Here is a 20,947-nt window from a genome sequence, read left to right as displayed (position 1 = left end):
CATCCTTATGCTATTAGTCACACTCGTTTTCTATACCCGAGGAATACCTAATTCAGTAGTACTTGACCGCTTACATCTGTGGTCAGACCAATTTGCATCTCATGAGTAGCCGATGCCACTGTTTACATCACAGTTAAATTTATGCCAATAAATGTTATGTGCCATTTGTTTCTCACAAATGTGTGAATTTTTCTTTTCTAAAGGGTTTTCATAGATTCATAGATATTTAGGTCAGAAGGGACCATTATGATCATCTAGTCTGACCTCCTGCACAATGCAGGCCACAGAATTTCACCCACCACTCCTAAAAAAGACCTCACACCTATATCTGTGCTACTGAAGTCCTCAAATTGTAGTTTAAAGACCTCAAGGAGCAGAGAATCCTCCAGCAAGTGACCCGTGGCCCATGCTACAGAGGAAGGCGAAAAACCTCCAGGGCCTTCCAATCTGCCCTGGAGGAAAATTCCTTCCCGACCCCAAATATGGCGATCAGCTAAACCCTGAGCATATGGGCAAGATTCATCAGCCAGATACTACAGAAAATTCTTTCCCGGGTAACTTGGATCTTACCCCATCTAAAAACCCATCACAGGCCATTGGGCCTATTTACCATGAATATTTAATTACCAAAACCATGTTATCCCATCATACCATCTCCTCCATAAACTTATTGAGTTTAATCTTAAAGCAAGATAGATCTTTTGCCCCCACTACTTCCCTCGGAAGGCTATTCCAAAACTTCACTCCTCTGATGGTTAGAAACCTTCGTCTAATTTCTAATCTAAATTTCCTAGTGGCCAGTTTATATCCATTTGTTCTTGTGTCCACATTGGTACTGAGTTTAAAAGGTGACTTGAGACTAAACCTCTTGAATTTGCCCAGTAGTGAATACTGTAGGCAAGACCCATGTACTCTGCAGAAAGTTGGACCAATATTGTCCCGCATATCTCTATAGTTTTTGTGGCATGCCTGTGCACCAGATGGGAAATTTGGTGTCAACTCCAGGAATATTCAAACAAGGAGATTTTTGTTGAATTAAATATGCAAATGATAATACAATTGGTATAGTCTCTTCTGTGTTGTTTATGTTAGTATTGCATGCTTTTTTTTTTTTTTTTACTCTGCCCCTATGTTTTTCATATGCCACAGATGTTTGTATTGACAATGCATAACTACAGGGCAGAAGTTATCAGAGGAGAAGCTGGAGGTTTTGGCAGCAGCTGAGGGGACAGAAGAGGCCAAGTTCTACCATCCTTATTCAGCCCCAGTACTCCTCGAGTAGATCTACTGAAATCAGTGGGTCTACTCAAGAAGTAAGGTCCTACTTGTGACAGATTTTGCAGCATCTTTGGGGACCAATGTATTAAATCTATGAAATATTTACATCTGATTGTGTTCTGCTCCATGGGGGAGAGTTAGCACAGCTCCTCCAGGAACTAAAAAACACAATGGGGTGATCACGCTGGGGATTGTAAACAACTCCAGAGAAATACCGTACACCGTCCTCTGAGGTGTTTGCATATACTGGTTCAAACTAGGTTTCCCAGAGACCCAAACAAAGAAAGGGCTTTGGATATAAAAAGGCTGAATTTGAACTAACACAGAGCCTTATTTTCATTCAGCAAACAGACACTATCATCTGTCCAAGGGAGGGGTGGGGCAGAGCAACCCTTGGCTTACTAGGACTTTGGCTTACTAGGGCCCATAAGACTGATGGGTGACCTCTGGTAAGCTGTTAGCATGCAAATAGGAACGTTTATTGTTTTTATGTTTTCCCTGTAATGCCTTTACCCTAACAATAAATGTATTTTGTTTTATGAAGGCTAGTTGGTCACTGGCATACACTGTTGTAGCCCCTGGAGAAAGGTTAACAACAGGTGCTGGACCCCAGGCAGACCTGCTGGGGAAATCACACTGCAGTGCAGAGGACCATGAACGTAAACCCCTCATCCGGAGTGAGAGAGACGCAGGGCTCCACCCTTGAGATATGATGGCTGGGAGCCTGAAACCTTATGTGGGAGCCTTCGAATAAGAGCATGGTGCGTGTGTGTCAAAGGTGCAGTTAAACTCTGAAACTGTGACACTGTTCAGTGCGAGTAACTGTGGAAGCATCTGGCCCAAGGTATGGGAAGCAGTTTGGTATTAAGGGATAAACACATTAACAGCCAGAGACAATTTTTTCAATGAAAAGTTTTGAATTGAAACATGGGATATCAATATCTGTGATTTTTTGTGTGGAAACTTCATTTTCATCACCATCTTTTTCCCAAAATGAAAATTTTCAACAATTATGAAATTTTGCAAAAATGTCTGTTTTTAAATTTTAGGGAAAATACCACTTTCTCATTTAAAAAGAATCCTCCCCCTCCCCATACTTTCTTCCACTAACATTTTTCAGCAAATGGGCGTACCTTTTTTCAGCCTGCACTATAAGCAGCATGTTTCTGCGGGAATAGTGCTGTCCACACTGGCGCTTTTGTTGGTGACACTTATGTTTTTTTCACACACCTGACTGACAAAAGTTTTGCCGACAAAAAGTACTAGTGTAGACAAAGCCTTAGTTTCACCAACAGCCGGCTGTTAAAAGTATAGGGCCAGCTTTATCGATATATTGCAACTAATGCACTCTGCAATTCAAAGCAGCCATAAATCTGGTTTAACTGGCAGGTTGTACCCAGTTTACAGCTGCTTTACATAATGGAAGTGACACAAACTGCTGAAGCATACTAGGAAATATGTCTCATAATTTACAAAAAAAAAGAAAAAGAAAGAAAGTTTACAACATTTAAAAAATGAATTCTGAACAATTCTGTGGTAAAGGGTGGATTCTGTGGCTCTGGCATCACGTAACACGCAAGGCTCTGGCTACAGGGAGGGATGCAAAACTGTATGAATGATAATCCCCTGTTCTTACACACTGGAACTTTCTGAAAAATTCACCCGTAGGGATAAAATTTTCATGCTTGGTCTCCGACCAAAGGAGATTTTAGTTTGGAAGGTTTGTGTAAAATCATTTAGCTGCTTCTGATTTCTGCAAAGGTGAAAAAATGACTATATATGTACTCTCCAGTAGGAGGAGGAATATAGGCGTCGACTCCATGGGTGCTCCATGGCTGGCTCCAGAGAAAAAATGGTGAGCACCCACCGGCAGCTCCCCTATCAGCTCCCCCCACCCCCCTAGCGCCTCCCACCCGCTGGCGGGCCCCACAGATCAGTGCGTTCCCCCCTCCCCACATCTCCTGCCTGCTGCGATCAGCTGTTTCGCAGAATGCAGGAGGCGCTGGGGGAAAGAGGGAGGAGTAAGGATGCAGCATGCTTGGGGGAGGGGGCAGAACTGGGTGGGAAGAGGTGGAACGGTGGTGGGAAGCGGCGAGGTGGGGGTGGGGCCTTGGGGCAGAGCTAGGGGTCAAGCACCCCCCGGCACTTTAGAAAGTCGGCACCTGTGAGGAGGATGCTAATATACTTCCTTTGTTATCAGCCATTGAAGCCACTCCGTGGAGAGAGGCGTATATACTAGTTCAAACTGGATTCTTCATGAACCAAGAAGAGAGTGACCAGATGTCCTGATTTTATAGGGACTGTCCTGATATTTGGGGCTTTGTCTTATATAGGTGCCTATTACCCCCCACCCGCTGTCCTGATTTTTCACAGTTGCTGTCTGGTCACCCTAACCAAGAAAGACAAAGAAAGGATTTTTGGATAAATAGCCTGGTTGTAAACTGGCTCAGGGCCTTCTTCCTGATCCAGCAAATGGACAGAACCCCTGGTCCATGGAGAGCCCTAGCCTTTTGGGAAGGAGTTGGAAGAACTAGGCCTACTGAAGCCCCATAAGACTGGTGGCCTGTTCTGAGCTGAAGCTGTGTTGAGTTGTAACCACAAGGAACCCCCTTGGGTGGGGGTTTGAAGGACTGCTCCTGCCAGAGTCCACGTTAGGGCTGGGGTGAACCCTTATTAGCGTGCGTGTAGGTTCTTTATTTGTTTTTAATATGTTTTCTCTGTAATGCTTTTTACCTAAAGAATAAAATAGGCTTGCACAGAAAGAACAGTGTGGGGTACCCGTCACTGTTGAAAAGCACTCTGTTATCAGTCTCTGAAGAGAAAGCAACCAAGTCAGCAGGGGAGTATGTGACACCCATTTTGTACTGGGGTAAACACCAATTTTTGTATTTAATCATATATAACTCAAAAATTAAACAAAAACAGTCCCTAAAAAAAGTTACTTACAGTAAACAGGAGACAGAGGTTTCTACAGTACTTGGTCGAGGAGTGCTGAAGTCCACATTGACCATGTTGTCAGTACTTGAAGAACGAATAAAAGCCAGGGAACCTCTGCGCTCTCCCTGTTCACAGAAAGAAATAAGGTGCATGACAGCTTAACGGTAGGGCTTTCAGTCAAAGGGTATATGATGTTAACACAGCTATACCCAGGACTAAATTGTATAATATAAAAAAAGATGGCATCATTTTTGAAGCTTCTGTAAAAATACAAATAATAATAAAAAATACAAAAAATACAACTTTCTCCTGGTTCTTTTGTAACAGAAATAAGGTCTCTTTTTTCACGTGGTTTATTTCCCTGGGGCAAAAGTCAACCTTGTGCAGAGGGCCAGCCCAAAGCCACTCCACTTAAATTACACTTAACAGCCCTAATTTGAAGACTTAAAGGGATGTTATACACTTTTTCCTTATCTTCTGCAAATTGTACCCTGCACCTCTAAAAGCCCTCAGTGAGAGTCACAAAAAGTTTGAATTCCTCTTTCCACTATATAAAGGGTTACTTTCAATAATGGACAACATTTTTCATCTACACCTTGCCAGTCACCTGCAAACATCTACCTATCTAGGTTCTTATATTGGCACCCATACCTGTGCTAACTGAACACCTTCCAAGATATGACAGCAGTAGTTTTTTCTTTCTTCCCAGAAAGAAAGAGCCAAATGTTCGGTTAGTCATTAAATGTATGCATGCACGAGGAACTAAAGCTAAATTGAAAAGCTTTGCTTTCACTTTTGCATGGTGATACAAAAGTGAATTCCGATGAAACTTTGGTCTCCCGTGTTCGCCAGTGTCCCCTGCTAGTTGACATTTTCATTGTTCTGGTGGACTGTAGCTAGTGAGTGAAGTCATGCTCCCAGAAGGAAAAAAATTTCTCTGGTAGTGAGGGGCAATCCCACATATGGCTTTAAATTGCAGCACAGAGATCTTGGACTTGACTCTATGTTTTAATGAGCGGTGAACAGAACACCTGTGGAAAAATAGTTCCCCCACTGACAGAAGTACATTATTCTTAAGATCAAAGCTAACGTATTGTGATTTTGTCAGCTATAGCTCTATCATGACCATTTTACATGTCCATGCACAGAAAAGGAATCAAGAAAGCTTAAACACGGTTGTAACACGGCGTGCTGAGCCAGAAGCTCACTTAACACCCTGTCACTCATCTCCCTGCCAGTTTATATTAATTGAGCTCTGATTGAAAAACAAGCAGTTGGCAGAGGAGGCCAATTAACTGAGTGGCAATACAGCTGAGAGGCTAATAGGGTGGAAGTATTCCCAGCAGTTAGGCAGAAAGGAGGGAAGCCCTGGAGAGAGTAGGGTGCCTGAAGGAAGGAACAACTAGGCAGGACTGGGTGCTGTTCAAACTACTAGTGTACCCTTCCCCAGAAAGCAAGTGGGGAAGCTGGCTATTGATTGTAAATGTAATATATAATAGAGCACAGTGGTGGTTAAGAAGACCTGGAGTGGCTGCGGTCAGTTACTGAGGCTGGAAAGGACACTCGAGAGACCTGTGACAATGGTGGAGAAAACCTATGTTCCGTGCTGTACAATCACCTATGCATAATTTATAGTAATCTGTGTTCTAAGCAATTTGGAACCGTTCCATGGCATTAGAAAAATCACTGTGACATCTGAAAATAGAAACACCTACATAAATATTACAGTGAAATGGAAATCAGATATTTAAGGTACCTGACTATGAGGTTCATAATTATATTACTGCTAGAACTATTACTGATTGAAGCATGAAATGTTTTTTAAATGATACCCATGACACTTAAATGCATGAAATGGGGCTACAGATATTTCTGGTCACAGGTAGAAATGTCCTTTTGTGGACATTCATCTGCAGTTATACTTCTGGAGGCCTTTCTGTGTGTAAAAAGAAAAGGAGGACTTGTGGCACCTTTGAGACTAACAAATATATTTGAGCATAAGCTTTCGTGAGCTACAGCTCACTTCATCGGATGCATTCAGTGGAAAATATAGTGGGGAGATTTATATACACAGAGAACACGAAACAATGGGTGTTACCATACACACTGTAACATGAGTGATGAGGTAAGGTGAGCTATTACCAGCAGGAAAGCAGGGCGGGGTGAACCTTTTTCTAGTGATAATCAAGGTGGGCCATTTCCAGCAGTTGACAAGAATTGAAATTAATTTGCAAACTGGATACAATTAACTTAGGCTTGAATAAAGACTGGGAGTGGATGGGTCATTACACAAAGTAAAACTATTTCCCCATGTTTATTCCTCCCCCCTCCCGCCCCCGGTGCTGTTCCTCAGACGTTCTTGTCAACTGCTGGAAATGGCCCACCTTGATTATCCCTACAAATGGTTCCCCCCCCCACCCCCACCTGATCACTCTCGTTACAGTCTGTATGGTAACACCCATTGTTTCATGTTCTCTGTGTTTATAAATTTCCCCACTGTATTTTCCACTGAATGCATCCGATGAAGAGAGCTGTAGCTCATGAAAGCTTATGCTCAAACAAATTTTTTAGTCTCTAAGGTGCCACAAGTCCTCCTTTTCTTTTTGCGGATACAGACTAACATGGCTGCTACTCTGAAACCTTTCTGTGTGTGATAACTAGAACAAGACACTTTGACCTAAGCTCTTAGTCTAGATGAGGTTCTAGCTATTAGCTGAAGACTGCCTATGTGCCATAGGAGTGCGGATCAACAAAGCCTTCTTGCTCAATATCCAGACTAACGGGGTAGGCTGGGGAGAACAACAAGGAGATTTTCTGGCCTGCTGGTATCCAGAGATTGGTAGGAATTTGAGAGGCCAGCTGTTCTCAGACTGTGGTGTCTGGATTCCTTCCTGGTGTTCCGCAGAATTAAACAATTAGAGAACCAACAAATAGATGGTAGAGCAGGAAGAGCTGGTCCAAAAAAAGACTGTTGTCTTGTGACATGGCTCACAAAATGAAAAAGCTTGGGAACCATTCCAAAAGATTTTGGATTTTGCCCACGAGTAACACTGAATTTGCTGGTGCAGCAAAAACGTTTTGTGTTTTGGTGTTAGTTTTTTGGAAGGGCTAATGAACCAAAAAACCAACCAACCAACCAACCAACAAACCAGCTCTTTTTCAAGCTTGTAGTTCATTTGGCTACAAAAATAAGCTCCACCTTGAGGCTAGCCCCCCGATGCTCTCAGTCTGCAACTGCCATCTGCACTGCTTACTCTAACACTAATTTCTGAACAAGTCATCATTGGAAAGCACACTATTGCTTCAGCCACAGCTTGTTTAATTATTCACAGGGAGCCAGATTCTGCCACCTTTACATATGCTGACTAGCACATGCTCACTTGCATAATTCCCGTGAAACCATGGTACTACGCAACGCATGCGGAGGCAGAAGCCAAACTCCTAAATGACACCTACCAGAAGAGAACAGTGACATATACAGGACCCAGTGGCACTGAGGAATTTAGAGGTAATACAACGAACCACAATCACATAAATAGGTAAGAATGGGACACAATGCACTTCAAATACCATTTCACCATAAAAGTAGATTTGCTTTTGATTCAGCGCTCCTAATACATGGAAGTTGAGAAATGCTGCAATATTTAAAACAAAGAAATATGATGTTACAGTGTGTAAGATAAGATGTTTAAAAGTACCTCAGCCACATAGCTAATAGCATCCTTCAGGTTGAGCTCATGGAAAATATTAAGAATCTGGTCTCTTGATTTTTGAGCAGACCTTCTCATCAGTACTTTACTGAGGATTTTCCGATCAAAATTGGACCACCTAGTGATTTAAACAAACAATTTTAACGACAGCAATCAATTTAAATGATAGTTAGCATTTTTAGTTTTGCTTGAACAGGTGTTCCTTTGAGTTAAGCATTGTTATACACCTTATCGGATAATAAACACAGAGAAATATGTTTTGTTGCTTTATTTAAAGCACATTTGGAAAAGCCGTATATGGAGTTACACAATTCACAACAAACTTTTGAGAGTTGCAACTACCAGGCACAGCTACTGCAGAACAACAGCAGTAAGGGTTTGTGATTAGAATATACAAAATGGTTCTAGTTTCCAAATAAATAGGACATGCCATGCATCAGGGAATAATGCCATTTTATTTTTCTACTTCTGACTCTTCGATTGTATCTTTAAGAGCCTTTAGGAAACCTCACAGTAAAAGTTAAAAATCTCTTTCTTTCTACGTAAAAGAGTTTACCTTCAGTAACGGGTGATTTTTTACCCAACGTCTTGTAGGTTGGCCCCACTGAGAAGACACTGCATGCCCCCCGGTGAATTATTCTCAGATATTGAGGTGGTGCCTATTCTCAGTAACTTTGAGATTGCACTTATTCAGGAGATCTTGGTCACCAAAGCTAACAGTTAGCCAAGTATCTAGGTTAGGTCGTGCCTTTCCTCCTTTTTCAGGGAAACCCCCCTCCTAAATCGAAGTGGTCAGGTTCTGTCTGGCCTGCAACTTTAGAAAGCTTCAGCTTCATCACCATCACAGCCAACACGCCATGTCTGAGGAAATATTCTCTTATTTTCTCATCGTCAGAAATTCATTCCCAATACCCAAACCCAGGACAGGATTCCTGGTTACCCAAGGGAAAATGGGTATTCTCTATATGAGACCCCTCCTAAAAACGTCATTGTATGAACAAACAGAAATCTCTCTTTACTCTGCTATGTTAAGGAGCGTTAAATATTATCTTAGGTGTACAAATGTAATCTATTATGATGGAACAAACCCTAACAGATGACATTTGTACAATTCCAGAGTTTCCAGATTCCCTCAGAAGCTGGTTTGGACAACACTCTGCTCAAACTTCTGGTCTCTCCATGCTCTCTATTTCAGTCCTACTGCAGCAGTGCTAAACTGAACAGAGGGGAAAGAGAGAGTTTGCTTTAAGGCCATGGCTGAAAGGATTTTCCATCCTCAAGTAGCACTATAAGAAACTACATTTCCAGGTTTTAATAGTCTTTCCATTTATTCTCCTTCCCTGTTCTAGTTCTCAAAGTCTGCCCATCACCATGGTTTCAGAGCATCTTCATTATAATCCATTATATATAATTGAAATGAAATTGTGAAAATATTTGAAAGCTGAAGAACCTGTTGTCCAAGACAACAGCAAGGAGGTAACATTTGTGTGTTTCAATTTGGAACAGATTAACATCCTCTCCCACACACACAAAAATGGTTCCTAAAGTTGGTATCAGCGGGGCTAAAATTGTGTGTTCAGTTCAAATCCTGTGCAAATGGCCATCTCTCAAATAATTCTACACAGGCATAGATCCCTAGATATGGATGATGACATTTGCAAAGGCCTAATCCCGGGCCTTAGTTGTGACACTGAAAAGGTTCCATTGGTGGGAGATGGACAGTCCCCAAAATCCACTGGGGATTATCAACCAGTTAAAGTGTTATAAACTGAAAAGATGGTGGTAACATCCCAGACCTTTCACTTGGATAGCCTAAAAACTTAAAAGTCATCGTTTACAAAAGGGATTTCCTATCCAAAATAGACAACACTGGTTCTCCAGGAAATGATTATTGAAGCAGAGGAGGGCAATGTTGTTTAATCTGTGAATTGCCCTTAGAGTCTTTCTCACAGTGATGAAATCAATGAAAATAGCTAGTGTTGTTTCATTTTCCAAGATGAATGGAATACAAAAATGTAAACAAACTGGATCAATGTTGAGAAGTATATTAGAATTTTAAAAAATCTTCCTGTTGAATAATCTAAATGGTTACTAACTGCACAGGTAATGCACATTTTTGCAACAATGTGGTTTTTAGCTAGTGTGATTAACTCTAGAAATTCAGGGAGTGGGAAGTGGGGGATAGGAAGGGGGGGAAGTACCAGTGTTACCCAAGCTGTCTCCATTCAGTTATTCCCTAAATACCCATTTCGCTCATAAGACAGATGTAAGCAAAGCTATCACTATGTTAATACATTCCCATTTCCTTAACTATCCCAGGTCAGTAAAATAAGGGAAGCTAACACCACTTACTTGTCTCGCAGATAATTATGTCCTATTTGTCCAGATATGTCTTCAACAGCAGAAAGAATATGATCAAAAGCCTATGAAAAGGAACATAAAATTAATATGGTGTGGAAGTTAAGGGCATTGCTATAAAATAGCTTAATTCATATGGGTCAGATTTGCTGTCTATCCAGAACAATGTTATGAATAGAGTGGAATTACTTCCTGTTTACATGAGTGTGCTGAGATTAGCATCTCAATTTCCTACAGATCCAGTTCTACAATAGTGCTATTCACTGATTACTCCTGATTTACCCGAATCTAAGTAAGAGGAGAATCAGATCCTATTTTGTTAACTCTCACTTTTATTGCTCCTTCATCCTAATCCCACTTTTGCATCTCCTTCCTTTTTGCTGTCAGAAGTGCACGAGCCATGTGCCTCTTCTAAATCAGCTGCAGGTTTCTTTCTTGTTGCTTCTAGCTCCTTGCCATACTCTTGAGAATGAATATTTCCATCAGTGTAGTGTGAGTACCAACCCTCTTTTATTCTCACTGTAAAACACTCAACATCTTGGGCAAATCTTTGTCCTCAGTTGTTCCTTATTTACACTGGTATAACTCCATTCTGCGGAATTACTCTGACTCATATTTACATCAGTGTAATTGAGAGCAGAATTTGACTTTTTGTTTCTATGCCTTCTCAATCTTTACTCTGAACATCTGACTGATTTCTTGGCGATCTACAGCACGATAGGTTTAGATTAGTGCACACCATGACTTGTGCACCTGATGAGCATTACTACTGAATATAATATATGCATGACGCTCAATATCACCTCACCAGATATATATAGCAGAGAGTTAGGGATGTACAGAATAAGATATGATAAGTCAGGTACGTCGTTACCACTGGTTGGGAATGTATACTATGCTATCTTGAGGGGTGGTGTATTGAGTGCCCTTCCTAGGTGCTCCTGGAGGTATTGTGCTTCCCTGAGACACAATCCCTACTGGAACTCACATTGTAGTGGTGCAGCATTGCACTGCATCTAAAGAAGGGCTATGGCTAATGCCATAACATAGCCCTCAACTTGTTACTCACACACCAAAGGTACTTCACAGATACACACCTGGAAGGTATTATTTTATGTGGCGGAAAACTTGGAAAGAACAAAATATATAGGCTACTTCTGGGTGTTTTGTGTTCTTTTCCTTCTTTGCCTTTGTTATGAGTATTTTGTAAGCTTTCCTCTCATCTCTCTTGAAGACAAACACCATCTCAGCTGACAAGCAAAAGTGTGCTCAAGATCAGATGTATTCAGTAGCATTAGAACTGGAGTCCACTGAAACTTAAGGATCCAGCAGGGGGCCACAGTGGTATTCGCAGGACCAGACTAAGGTTTCCAAAGAGGAAGAGGTAGATGGGACACACCTGTCAGACTTGGCACTCTGTCTAATGGAAAAACTTAAGGCCACATCAGGAGTTTTTGTTTTCACTAAATTTTCAGACACAGGTAAGTACTGAGTTCATGAGTTGAACTGTTAACATGCTTAATTGGTTGCCTTTCCCTCATGTATAACTTATCCATAGTATAACTTACTAATTCACACTAGGTAACTTCTAGTTTTAAAACTATCAGAATGATGCAGACTTGACATTATTGGGTTCAATACCGGGGTACCTGGGTGAAATGTATGGCCTGTGATATATAGGAGGTTAGAGTAGATGATCTAATGGTCCCTTCTGGTCTTGAACGCTATGAAAATATTCAGTACAGGAAGAAGTTATATAAAAAGTGTAATAGGACCTTCTCCTAAAGGTGAATTTCAAGAGATCTGAAGATGAAGAGTCCTTCAAATTCTAGGACTGCAAAGGTGCAAGACATATGGGGTGTGAACAGCATTCAGTCTTGATTAGAAATCGGTCTGTGCTAATTTGTAAATTAGCACTTACACTAGACTATACACTACTGTTTATGTAACATGCAAGTTATATGTTCTCATAATTGCCTACCCGGTAATTGTCCCGTACACAGATAAACCAATATTTAGAGTTTAAGTTTTGTCCTTACAGTAAACTTATTTTCATATGCTTCAATCGACCTGCTCAAAGTCAAGCCCCTATGTTCCAACTACTCATTTTTCCAGATGAAGGATCATGCACACCATTGCCTCACAAGGCTGAGCAAGTTGTCTCCCATCCCCTGAGGGTTTAGGAAGTAAAAACTTGGCCTGTTGGGCATCCCCCCAAGCAATGCAAAGAGTGACCAGAAAACAACTGGGCAAGCCAGTTAATTATAGAGCTGGTAGAAATTATTTTGATCTTGAAATTAGTTTTTGTCAAAAGGGAAAATCGTTTTTTCTTTCCTGGTTTTTGACCATCTCTACTGCAATCACAAACCCCCATGATATTGCTGTTACAATCTTACTCTGCCATGGAGTTTCTCATTCAGTTTGGGCTCTCGGTGCTCACTTCTCTTCACTTTTAGCCACTGTACCAAAGGCTTGATTGTCAAACCCTAGATAACAAGACATTAATAAAAATTTCAAAATCATCTTACAAGAATATAAATCTACTCTCAATCTGTTCTGAAATTCTGACATGTTAAGAACATTATAATCTATCTGAGCCAGATCCTTAGCCGGTGTCAGTCAGCTTAGTTCCACGTAAGCAAATGTTGATTTATTTCGTCAGAAATTGTGATTTCATGGAGAATTATGTTTTTCCATTTCTTTTTTATGCCTTTTAAAAACATGCATCAGAGTGCATATGGTAAAGCAGTTTACTATTTGGAACTCCCAGTAAAAAGGCGGCTTCCCTTGGGTATTTAGCTGACGGGACGGGTACCCGTTCAAATAGTCACCTGAGCTCTATTAATACACTGCAGTTGTTAAGGCTGAACAGTTTTTAGCACACAGCAAATTGTGTTTTGTCCCCTGTGGGGCCACGTGAAAACATAAAATGGGATCTTTGCTACTAAAATTACAGAGCCAATTATGTTTTTGGCTCACTGAAACAGTACCTCACCTGCAGCTGAGAACTGCTTTAAATGGAGGGGCACGTCCATACCTTTTGGACCTCCTCCTCCTCTTTTTAAGAAGCAGAATCAAGTAATTGAATTACCTGGAATATAACGGTAAAGAACACAACAATGATAGTTGTGCTGACAAATAGGTTTTTTTCCTTCACTTTATTCTCATTCAGAAGTGCGACTAGAGCAAAAGCAACAGCTCCCCGTAGTCCACCATACGACATTACCACTTGGTCTATTATTTCCAGCTGGACCACTCTGTAGTGGTTTAGAACCCATGTCTGTATTACTACACCTATAAAAACAAAAGTCACAGGCTCACTGAAGTGTAACAGAAATAGATTAACCATCTTCCTTTAAAAACAAACTCTCTGTTACATTTATTACTCTCTTCCTTTCAGTAGGTTCTAAGGTCCTGCATCCCTGTGACCATCCCCCTCACTTCCAACCAAAGGAAAAGGATGCAGCTCTCTCCAGCAATCAGCATCCCTGCTCTGAGCGTTGGCCAGAAGGGTTAATTCAGGAGTGATATCCCTGCAGTTTGGGAACACTGGGCAAAATTCTGGCCCCACTGGGTATGTCTACACAGCAAAGAAAAACCCGCAGCTGACTTGGGCTCACAGGGCTGGGGCTGGGGGGCTGTTTCATTGCTGGGTAGACTTCAGGGCTCTGGCTGGAGCCTGAGCTCTGGGACCCTCCCACCCACCCCCCATGACCATTGAAACTCCCAGTGACTTCAGTGAGGCCAAGATTTCACCCTATATCTCTTCAGCTCTCCACTGCCATAGTCCGTAAGGACCCCATTTCACATCCCTTGATGGCAACACAATGCACTATTATATCATCAGGCTGGCCTCCTGGGTGGTGGTACTTGAAATTTAACAGAGGAAGACGAGTAGAGGAGAATTTCCAGTGCAGTAAGAAATGATTTATAACATTTTACCCTGTTATTTTCAAGAAGACAGTGATGCTATAACGGGGTTGATTTTGGGAGGCAATGTGATACCATTAACATGTCATACTGCAGATTTTTTGATTGCATACCATTGTGTCTTGGGGTCTAAACTGTGGCATTACACCAATGCACGACATTAGCATCCTTGCAGAGATGTATCCCTCTGCAAGAGCCTGGTGGGGACTTGAAGCTCAAGAAGGTACAATGCCTCATGGAGCTTCCAGCTGTGCAGAGGAAGTGACTGCTTCATCATCCCATACAGGGGTGCACCCACTGTGTGCTCCCCTCTGTGGTAGGGCAGCAGAGGAAGGCATCCCTCCCCTTCTGTGCACTTCTCCCCAGGAGTAGTCCCTGTGCTCAGGAGTGCAGATTGTGACCCACGCCTGCTGGTGGGAGGGATCTTTCTAAAGAAATTCAGGTCACCACTGTGGTTCCTCCAGGAGAACATGAGCTGTAATTATGTAATGCCTGACATCACCATATCTCCAGTGTTTTTAATCAACCATCTAGTTTAATTACTTCACTGACACTTATTGTCATTGTTGATATTTTTAAATTTTTATTTTGGTTACTGATGATGACTCTTACTGAGAGCCCCTGTGTATATTCCAGCAATACAGCAACATCATTAGTTACCCAGGATTATATCAAAAATGCTAACAGTCAAGATGCAACAGTTTATTGAAGCGGCACACAACCCCGGTGGTTGATTAGACTATCTCAGTTTGCTATGCAGAAATGCTATCTGGAAGGACATAGGGTTAGACCCTCCACTCATGTGCCAGGAGGCTCCAACCAAAAAGGCAAGAGCAACCATCTAGTTATAGGGTTTTATTTGTATTTTCTTTGAACTGGAGGTATTTGAACCTTCACGAGCCAAGTTTTGTTTAATGCTTTCCTGGGTGTCAGTATATGTGAATGTGCGTGTGTACATTCTGCTCAAGGAGTACTTTATCATATTACATGGCTGTCTTCTTTTGCCACTTAATAACACAATGATTAAATAGTACAGACTTGAACATAAGCTACACCCTAGCAAATTCTTATTCATCATTTGGAATTTGATGTAGTTGAAAGTGAATCATTTATGTCGTGCCAATAAAACGACAGCTAATCCCTGCTCCTTTGCAGTACACCAAATGGGTGCAGTAGCACCGCCTCTCATTCTTTGTTTCTCACCAGCCATTGGAAATCTCTTGCACCATATACCAGTGAATACGAGCAATAATTGTGTAGGGCCTTACATCACCCTGTCTCAAGCTTGAAGCCAAACATAAAATTAGCTTAATATAATCTCTTAATTATAGAATTAAAAGAGCTAAGGGAAGAGGGAGGAGTAAAGAGATGGTTGACAAAAAGTGCAAGTCTTTTGTTTAGGTAGAAGTTGTAGCATAAGGTCCGTTTGATCTAGAGATTTGCCAGTGCCACCAAAGTCCAGGAAATTAGTCCTTGGGCAACTCAGGTGTGCTACCTGAATCATCTTATTAAAACTGTCTATGATTTCAGCAAGTGATGAAGCTTACTAAAGAATCTATTCTCCTACCCACCATCGGTAGTAATAACTTCAACTGAGATTACTGAGAACTATGGGTGCATATCAAAAAACACAAGCCCCTAAATGCCATGATCCCATGTAGCATGAAAATATGTTTTACATCAACACTGCAAAAACTGAATGACAGTTTTTCTTACCAATGACTCTGTACACTGAGATGAAGACCAAAGTCAATAGTATAAAAGCTGTGTTCCAAGTCCAGATGTCTGGATTTACAGCTGAAATTCCCAGGAACATGAATATAATAGTCTCAGATCCACCTGCCAACATTTTCATGGTGTACCTCACGGTGGTAGAAGACTGATCACAAATATTAGCCTTGACGTATTTTTGACAGCAGACACCACAGAAAGTTATCCTGAAAAGAAGCCCATCAGTTCTTTGAATAATAATATTTGTTGCAATGTATTTCTCTCTCTACTTCAGTTGCCAGACAGGGAAAAAAAGCTTCCAATTGGTATTCTTGAAATAAATAAATGCATCTAAATGAATACTGTAGAGTCTGAACTATGAAGAAAACATACCACAAACCTCCACCCCCTAAAATAATGTTTCATTAGATCATAAAAAAACTCCAGCTTCTTCTGCCTTTCAACTTTCCATACTATTTCACAGTCAATACTTTAAAGCTTACATTAGATATAAACCTAAGTTGACATTTGCAGTAGGTTTTTCAGATCTTGAAAATACTGGCTATGGTGTTGCTCTGGTTGAGAGCCTGTGAAACAGTAGCGGCTAATAACAACTGAAAGTGGATAGGCAAAACTGAGATGGAAGAACCAATGTACAGCAGCGGGCAAAAATCACACTGGGATTCAATACAGGGCAGGCAAATTTACTCTGCCTGTCCTGACATCTAGTTAGCTGATTGCCAGGGAATTGGCCATGTGGAGAAAGTTTAAAAGAATAATATAAAATTTGGCGGTTTAAAATTTGTAAGCGGAGAGCACAGCGTGTCAGAGCAACACTCTCCTTTGTCTCATGCTTTAGAAAATGTTTGTGTTAATCACAAATTCTGCGGCAGAATGAAAATTTGAATCGATACCAACAGTTACGATCAAAGCACTAGCATTCATATATGGGACCAACAAATAAGTATATTCTACAATAAGGGCCCTCACGCTGCAAACCGGACCCTGGAAACCTTACCCCTTTTCAAGGCTGTATTTTAGATCTGTAACCCATTGCTTACTTATTATCATGATTTTCAGACCAGGTCTTTGTTTTTTCACGTGTAATATTCTCTAGTTTGCCTCTGTGCTTTAAATCTAACATTTCATTGATTTTGAAAACCACACTCCGTCTCCAGCCCTGCCAGGGAGAACAATAAAATAAAAGACTTACGCAAGGATGGCAGAAAGAGAAAGCATCTCTGCTGTGAGGTAGGACAGGTATGAGATCACAAACACAAATCCAGGTTCAATGATTCGGACATGCTTGGTGAAGCGAGTGACCAGCGAGACCAGGAATGCAAAGACAATGCCAACAAATGTTCCTCCCAGGCTCACCACAAAGAAAGACACTGAAACAAGGACAAATGCAAATTAAATTGATTTTTAAAAAAATCAATACCATCTAACTGTGTTAATTATTACTGGCTTTCCTATCAATTGCTTAACGATGTTGAGGGATGGTGCTAGATCCCCATCATTCGGAGGCATAATTCAGCTACCTGAAAAAAAACCCTAAACACATATTTATCACTTTTGAGTGCTTTGTATGAATGTGGAATTCTCAGCGTTTTCAGGGAAACACAAGGTTATTTATTGTTAGAGGTCACCACAGTGAGATTGCTCAAAATCCAAGAGTTTGCCCCAAACAAATTTCCCCATTAAGCCACAAAAACAAATTTTCCCCAAACCACATACAAAATTATATGCATGGGTTACCATTGACAGAGTGATATATAAAATGATACAGTGTTTCCCTATGCTTAGAATGAGAAAGAACTGCAACATCTTGGACAACATTGCTTGGTAACCATTGTCAAATCCTGATTAGTTAAAACAGATGGGGAATATATATCTATATAACCCTTTCACTACCATGCTGCGGCTACAAAAGCCCTCCTACTACAGGAAAGGAACTATTCTGCTGGAAGGGCTCCAAAAGGGTAGGGCTGGTAGGGCAGAATCATGAACAAAATATGCATAGTTGTCAAGTCAGGTAGTCTTAACCATCTAACCCAACTACTGCTTAGATTTCAGAGGCCAAGCCCAACACCCAGAGCTGCTACTCAGGAGGAAAATTCTTCTGCTACAGTTCTCAAATATTGAGGAGGTACAATTGTGGGTTTCTTCTTCTGGGGTGTGCCACAGAACCTCAGGGTTAGAGATGGAAGGAAAAGGGTGTGTAAAGGTGTTGTGGGGCACTTGCCCCACACCAGGAAGAGGAAGGGTTAAAACAGGCCAGAGGGAGCCTGCGCAGAACCCTCCAATTAGAGGAGGGCTCACTAAGTGAGCCAATCGGGAGGTGACTTGTTGCAGTGGCCAATCAGGGCCAGCAGGGGCCATATATAAAGGGCTGCTCAACAGAGCAGAGGGAGTCTCTCCCTGGCCTGTTAAGGAGAAGGACTGGCTGCCTAGGAGCACCATGACCATGACCATGACCATGACCATGACCATGACCATGACCAGACCAGACCAGACCAAAGGAGCAGGAGCAGGAGCAGGAGCAGGAGCTTCTGGCTGGCTGACTGCTGCCAGACTGAGGCCCTGGAGGAAGGGCAGATAAGGTGCTAGGGCTGCCCTCACTTGCCCTGAGGGAAGTGGCCAACACAGACTGCAGTTTGCCTCTGGAGCAAGGGACTAGACTGGTGACTGCAGCAGGCCACCAAGGCGAGTGGCTGGACTATAGACTGCTGGTTCATCCGAAAGCAGGGGAGACACCATCGGAGGAGGGCACCCAATGGAAGGACTTGAGCTAATTCCAGAATGGCCAGCAGGAGGTGCTGCTGTGGTGAATCCCACACTGCTACAAAAGGCCATAAGCTGACAGAGTTAAAATGATTTATTATTACAGTCCTGCAGACTTATCAACCATTAACATATAATTAAATTGTACGCACCAATGCCTTTTACACAGTCCACCCCAGTCACGTTATCAGCTCCCATTGCAACGAAAGAGTCAAACACATTATACAGCACCTAAAAAGAAAAGTAGCTTCTCTTAGCATTTGTTCCTGAATCAAGCGAATTCAAATCATCACATGCATGGGTCTGGGAAATCCTGAAATTTTGTTAGACTGAGGTAAAAAAAAATCCATTTATTTTGAAGCAGAAAACTGTTTGGAGAATACATAATCAAATAACATGAGGCCAAAATATGATAAAAATGAAATCTGTAGAATATATCTATCCAAAGAACTGGCTATTTTGTCTGCCTGTGTGTCCAGGGGTCTTCCATAGAGCCTATCACTGTAGCAGCTAAGTGCTTGATGGAAGTTTTTTTTAAAGAAGGCATGGACAGTAAAGAAAGATGAAGAAAAGTGAGAATCATGATAAATTCTGCAGTTTAATGGATTATAATTATCATTTTAGCACAGAGGGTGATTTGTGGGTTAAAAAAATATATATTTTAGATTTTGTGCATCCAAAAAGGAGTGGATAGGCAAAATAAAGCACCAAGAAATTAAAAGCAAAATAATTTGGTTATCAAAACATCTCTTCGATATAGTGTTTATTTAATTAAAATGTAGGCTGGAGCAAAGAGAATTCTAATTTGGTAAGCACCAAATGGGTCTCCGGGCAAAAATTAAACACCGTGCTTTGGAAATTGAGGATACTATTTGGGGCATTATTATAACACTTTCATTACTACAGAAACAGGGCTAGTGATGAGATGTTACAGAAATAACTTGAGTTAGCTAGGCTGTATTGTAAGTCTCTTCTTACTCTACTTTGTAGTCCTCACAGATATTTATAGATATCCAACTGCTGACCACAGTATTGCCAACCCCAAATATTCAAAAATCATGAGATTTTTAAAACCAGTGCATTTTAAGTTCTGTTTATATGCTTTTTGGTTTCTGGGCCTTTACAATGCACTGGGGTCACATTTTAAAACTTTTCCCTGGAACCATCAGGTCTGGAAACTTTTTAAAAAATGAAAGTAGAGATGCCTTTGGGATTCACCAGATTCCCAGAGCTGGGGCTTTAAGAAAAATACCCCACGTTGCAAGACTCGGAATAAAATTAGAAGAACTGGTAACACTGCAGCTTTTGTCATCTGTGATAAATGAATGTCACTGAGAAGCAAAATTATCAGTAGTGACAGTGGAAGCAATCAGATAAATAGTGATGAAAGTTGGAAAGGCCAAGATGACATAAACAAAGAAGGTATCTGAGAGGTGTACATAGAATAAGAGCATATGCAAAATTGGACCAAAAGAATTCAAGCAGTTCAAAGAACTGTCAGAGGGTACCCCAAAACCTCAGGAAATAAATTTAGTAAATCACGATAGTCATGATGACTAGAAATGGCAAATAAAGTATTTGCACCAGAAACCTGATTTTAAGAGTTATAGTTATCCAACCAGGGAACAGGAACATAATATGTGACTTACATGCCCTCTTCTCATTCAGATAATTAATACTTGCAACAAAATGTCTGCAAACAAGGAGGACAAGCTATGCCAGTAGAACTTGCGTGTGGTAGCTGACACATGAGCAGAGAGCCACAGACAATATGCCACTTTATTCCATGGTGGATATATTAGTTCAGAATAAACCCTCCAGAACTGGGGTGACTCTTGGATATGAAATCCTCTTACCACAGTTACTGCATCGTTCAGCAGCGATTCTCCAAAAACGATAATAAACAGAACTTCATTGACATGAACTTCTTCAAACACAGCCAGTACAGCCACAGGGTCCACTGCAGCTATCAGACTGCCAAACAGGAGAAAGTCCAGCAGCCCAATCTTGAGTTGGCCTATGAAAACAAAACAAAAAACTTACAGATATAAAAAACCACCAGCAAAATGAATCTCCTTATGGTGCTGAAGCAATCAGCCCCAAATTAGTAGCACACTCTTTACATTACAGGCTGTCATAAATATAAAGGGAAGGGTAACCACCTTTCTGTATACAGTGCTATAAAATCCCTCCTGGCCAGAGGCAAAATCCTTTCACCTGTAAAGGGTTAAGAAGCTAAG

The 20,947-nt window shown here is 41.2% G+C and overlaps 1 protein-coding gene across 2 annotated transcripts in view; it reads right to left on the bottom strand.

Annotated features, from left to right (window-relative positions):
- SLC9A3 (solute carrier family 9 member A3) overlaps positions 1-20,947 on the bottom strand; it is a 76,213-nt gene that overhangs the window by 14,606 nt on the left and 40,660 nt on the right. For both annotated transcript variants that reach the window (XM_043540376.1, XM_027821392.3), the window contains exons 3-11: positions 20,564-20,724; positions 18,860-18,938; positions 17,137-17,314; positions 15,930-16,150; positions 13,375-13,577; positions 12,680-12,769; positions 10,278-10,348; positions 7,914-8,043; positions 4,225-4,340 (exon numbers count right to left, since the gene is read on the bottom strand). In XM_043540376.1, the coding sequence (XP_043396311.1) occupies positions 4,225-4,340; positions 7,914-8,043; positions 10,278-10,348; positions 12,680-12,769; positions 13,375-13,577; positions 15,930-16,150; positions 17,137-17,314; positions 18,860-18,938; positions 20,564-20,724 (1,249 nt within the window). The remainder of the gene's footprint in view (positions 1-4,224; positions 4,341-7,913; positions 8,044-10,277; positions 10,349-12,679; positions 12,770-13,374; positions 13,578-15,929; positions 16,151-17,136; positions 17,315-18,859; positions 18,939-20,563; positions 20,725-20,947) is intronic.

Source organism: Chelonia mydas, chromosome 2 (genome assembly GCF_015237465.2).
Source record: "Chelonia mydas isolate rCheMyd1 chromosome 2, rCheMyd1.pri.v2, whole genome shotgun sequence".
Classification (NCBI taxonomy): domain Eukaryota; kingdom Metazoa; phylum Chordata; order Testudines; family Cheloniidae; genus Chelonia; species Chelonia mydas.
Note: the sequence above shows the minus strand (reverse complement) of the source record. Positions and strands in the feature narration are given on the sequence as shown.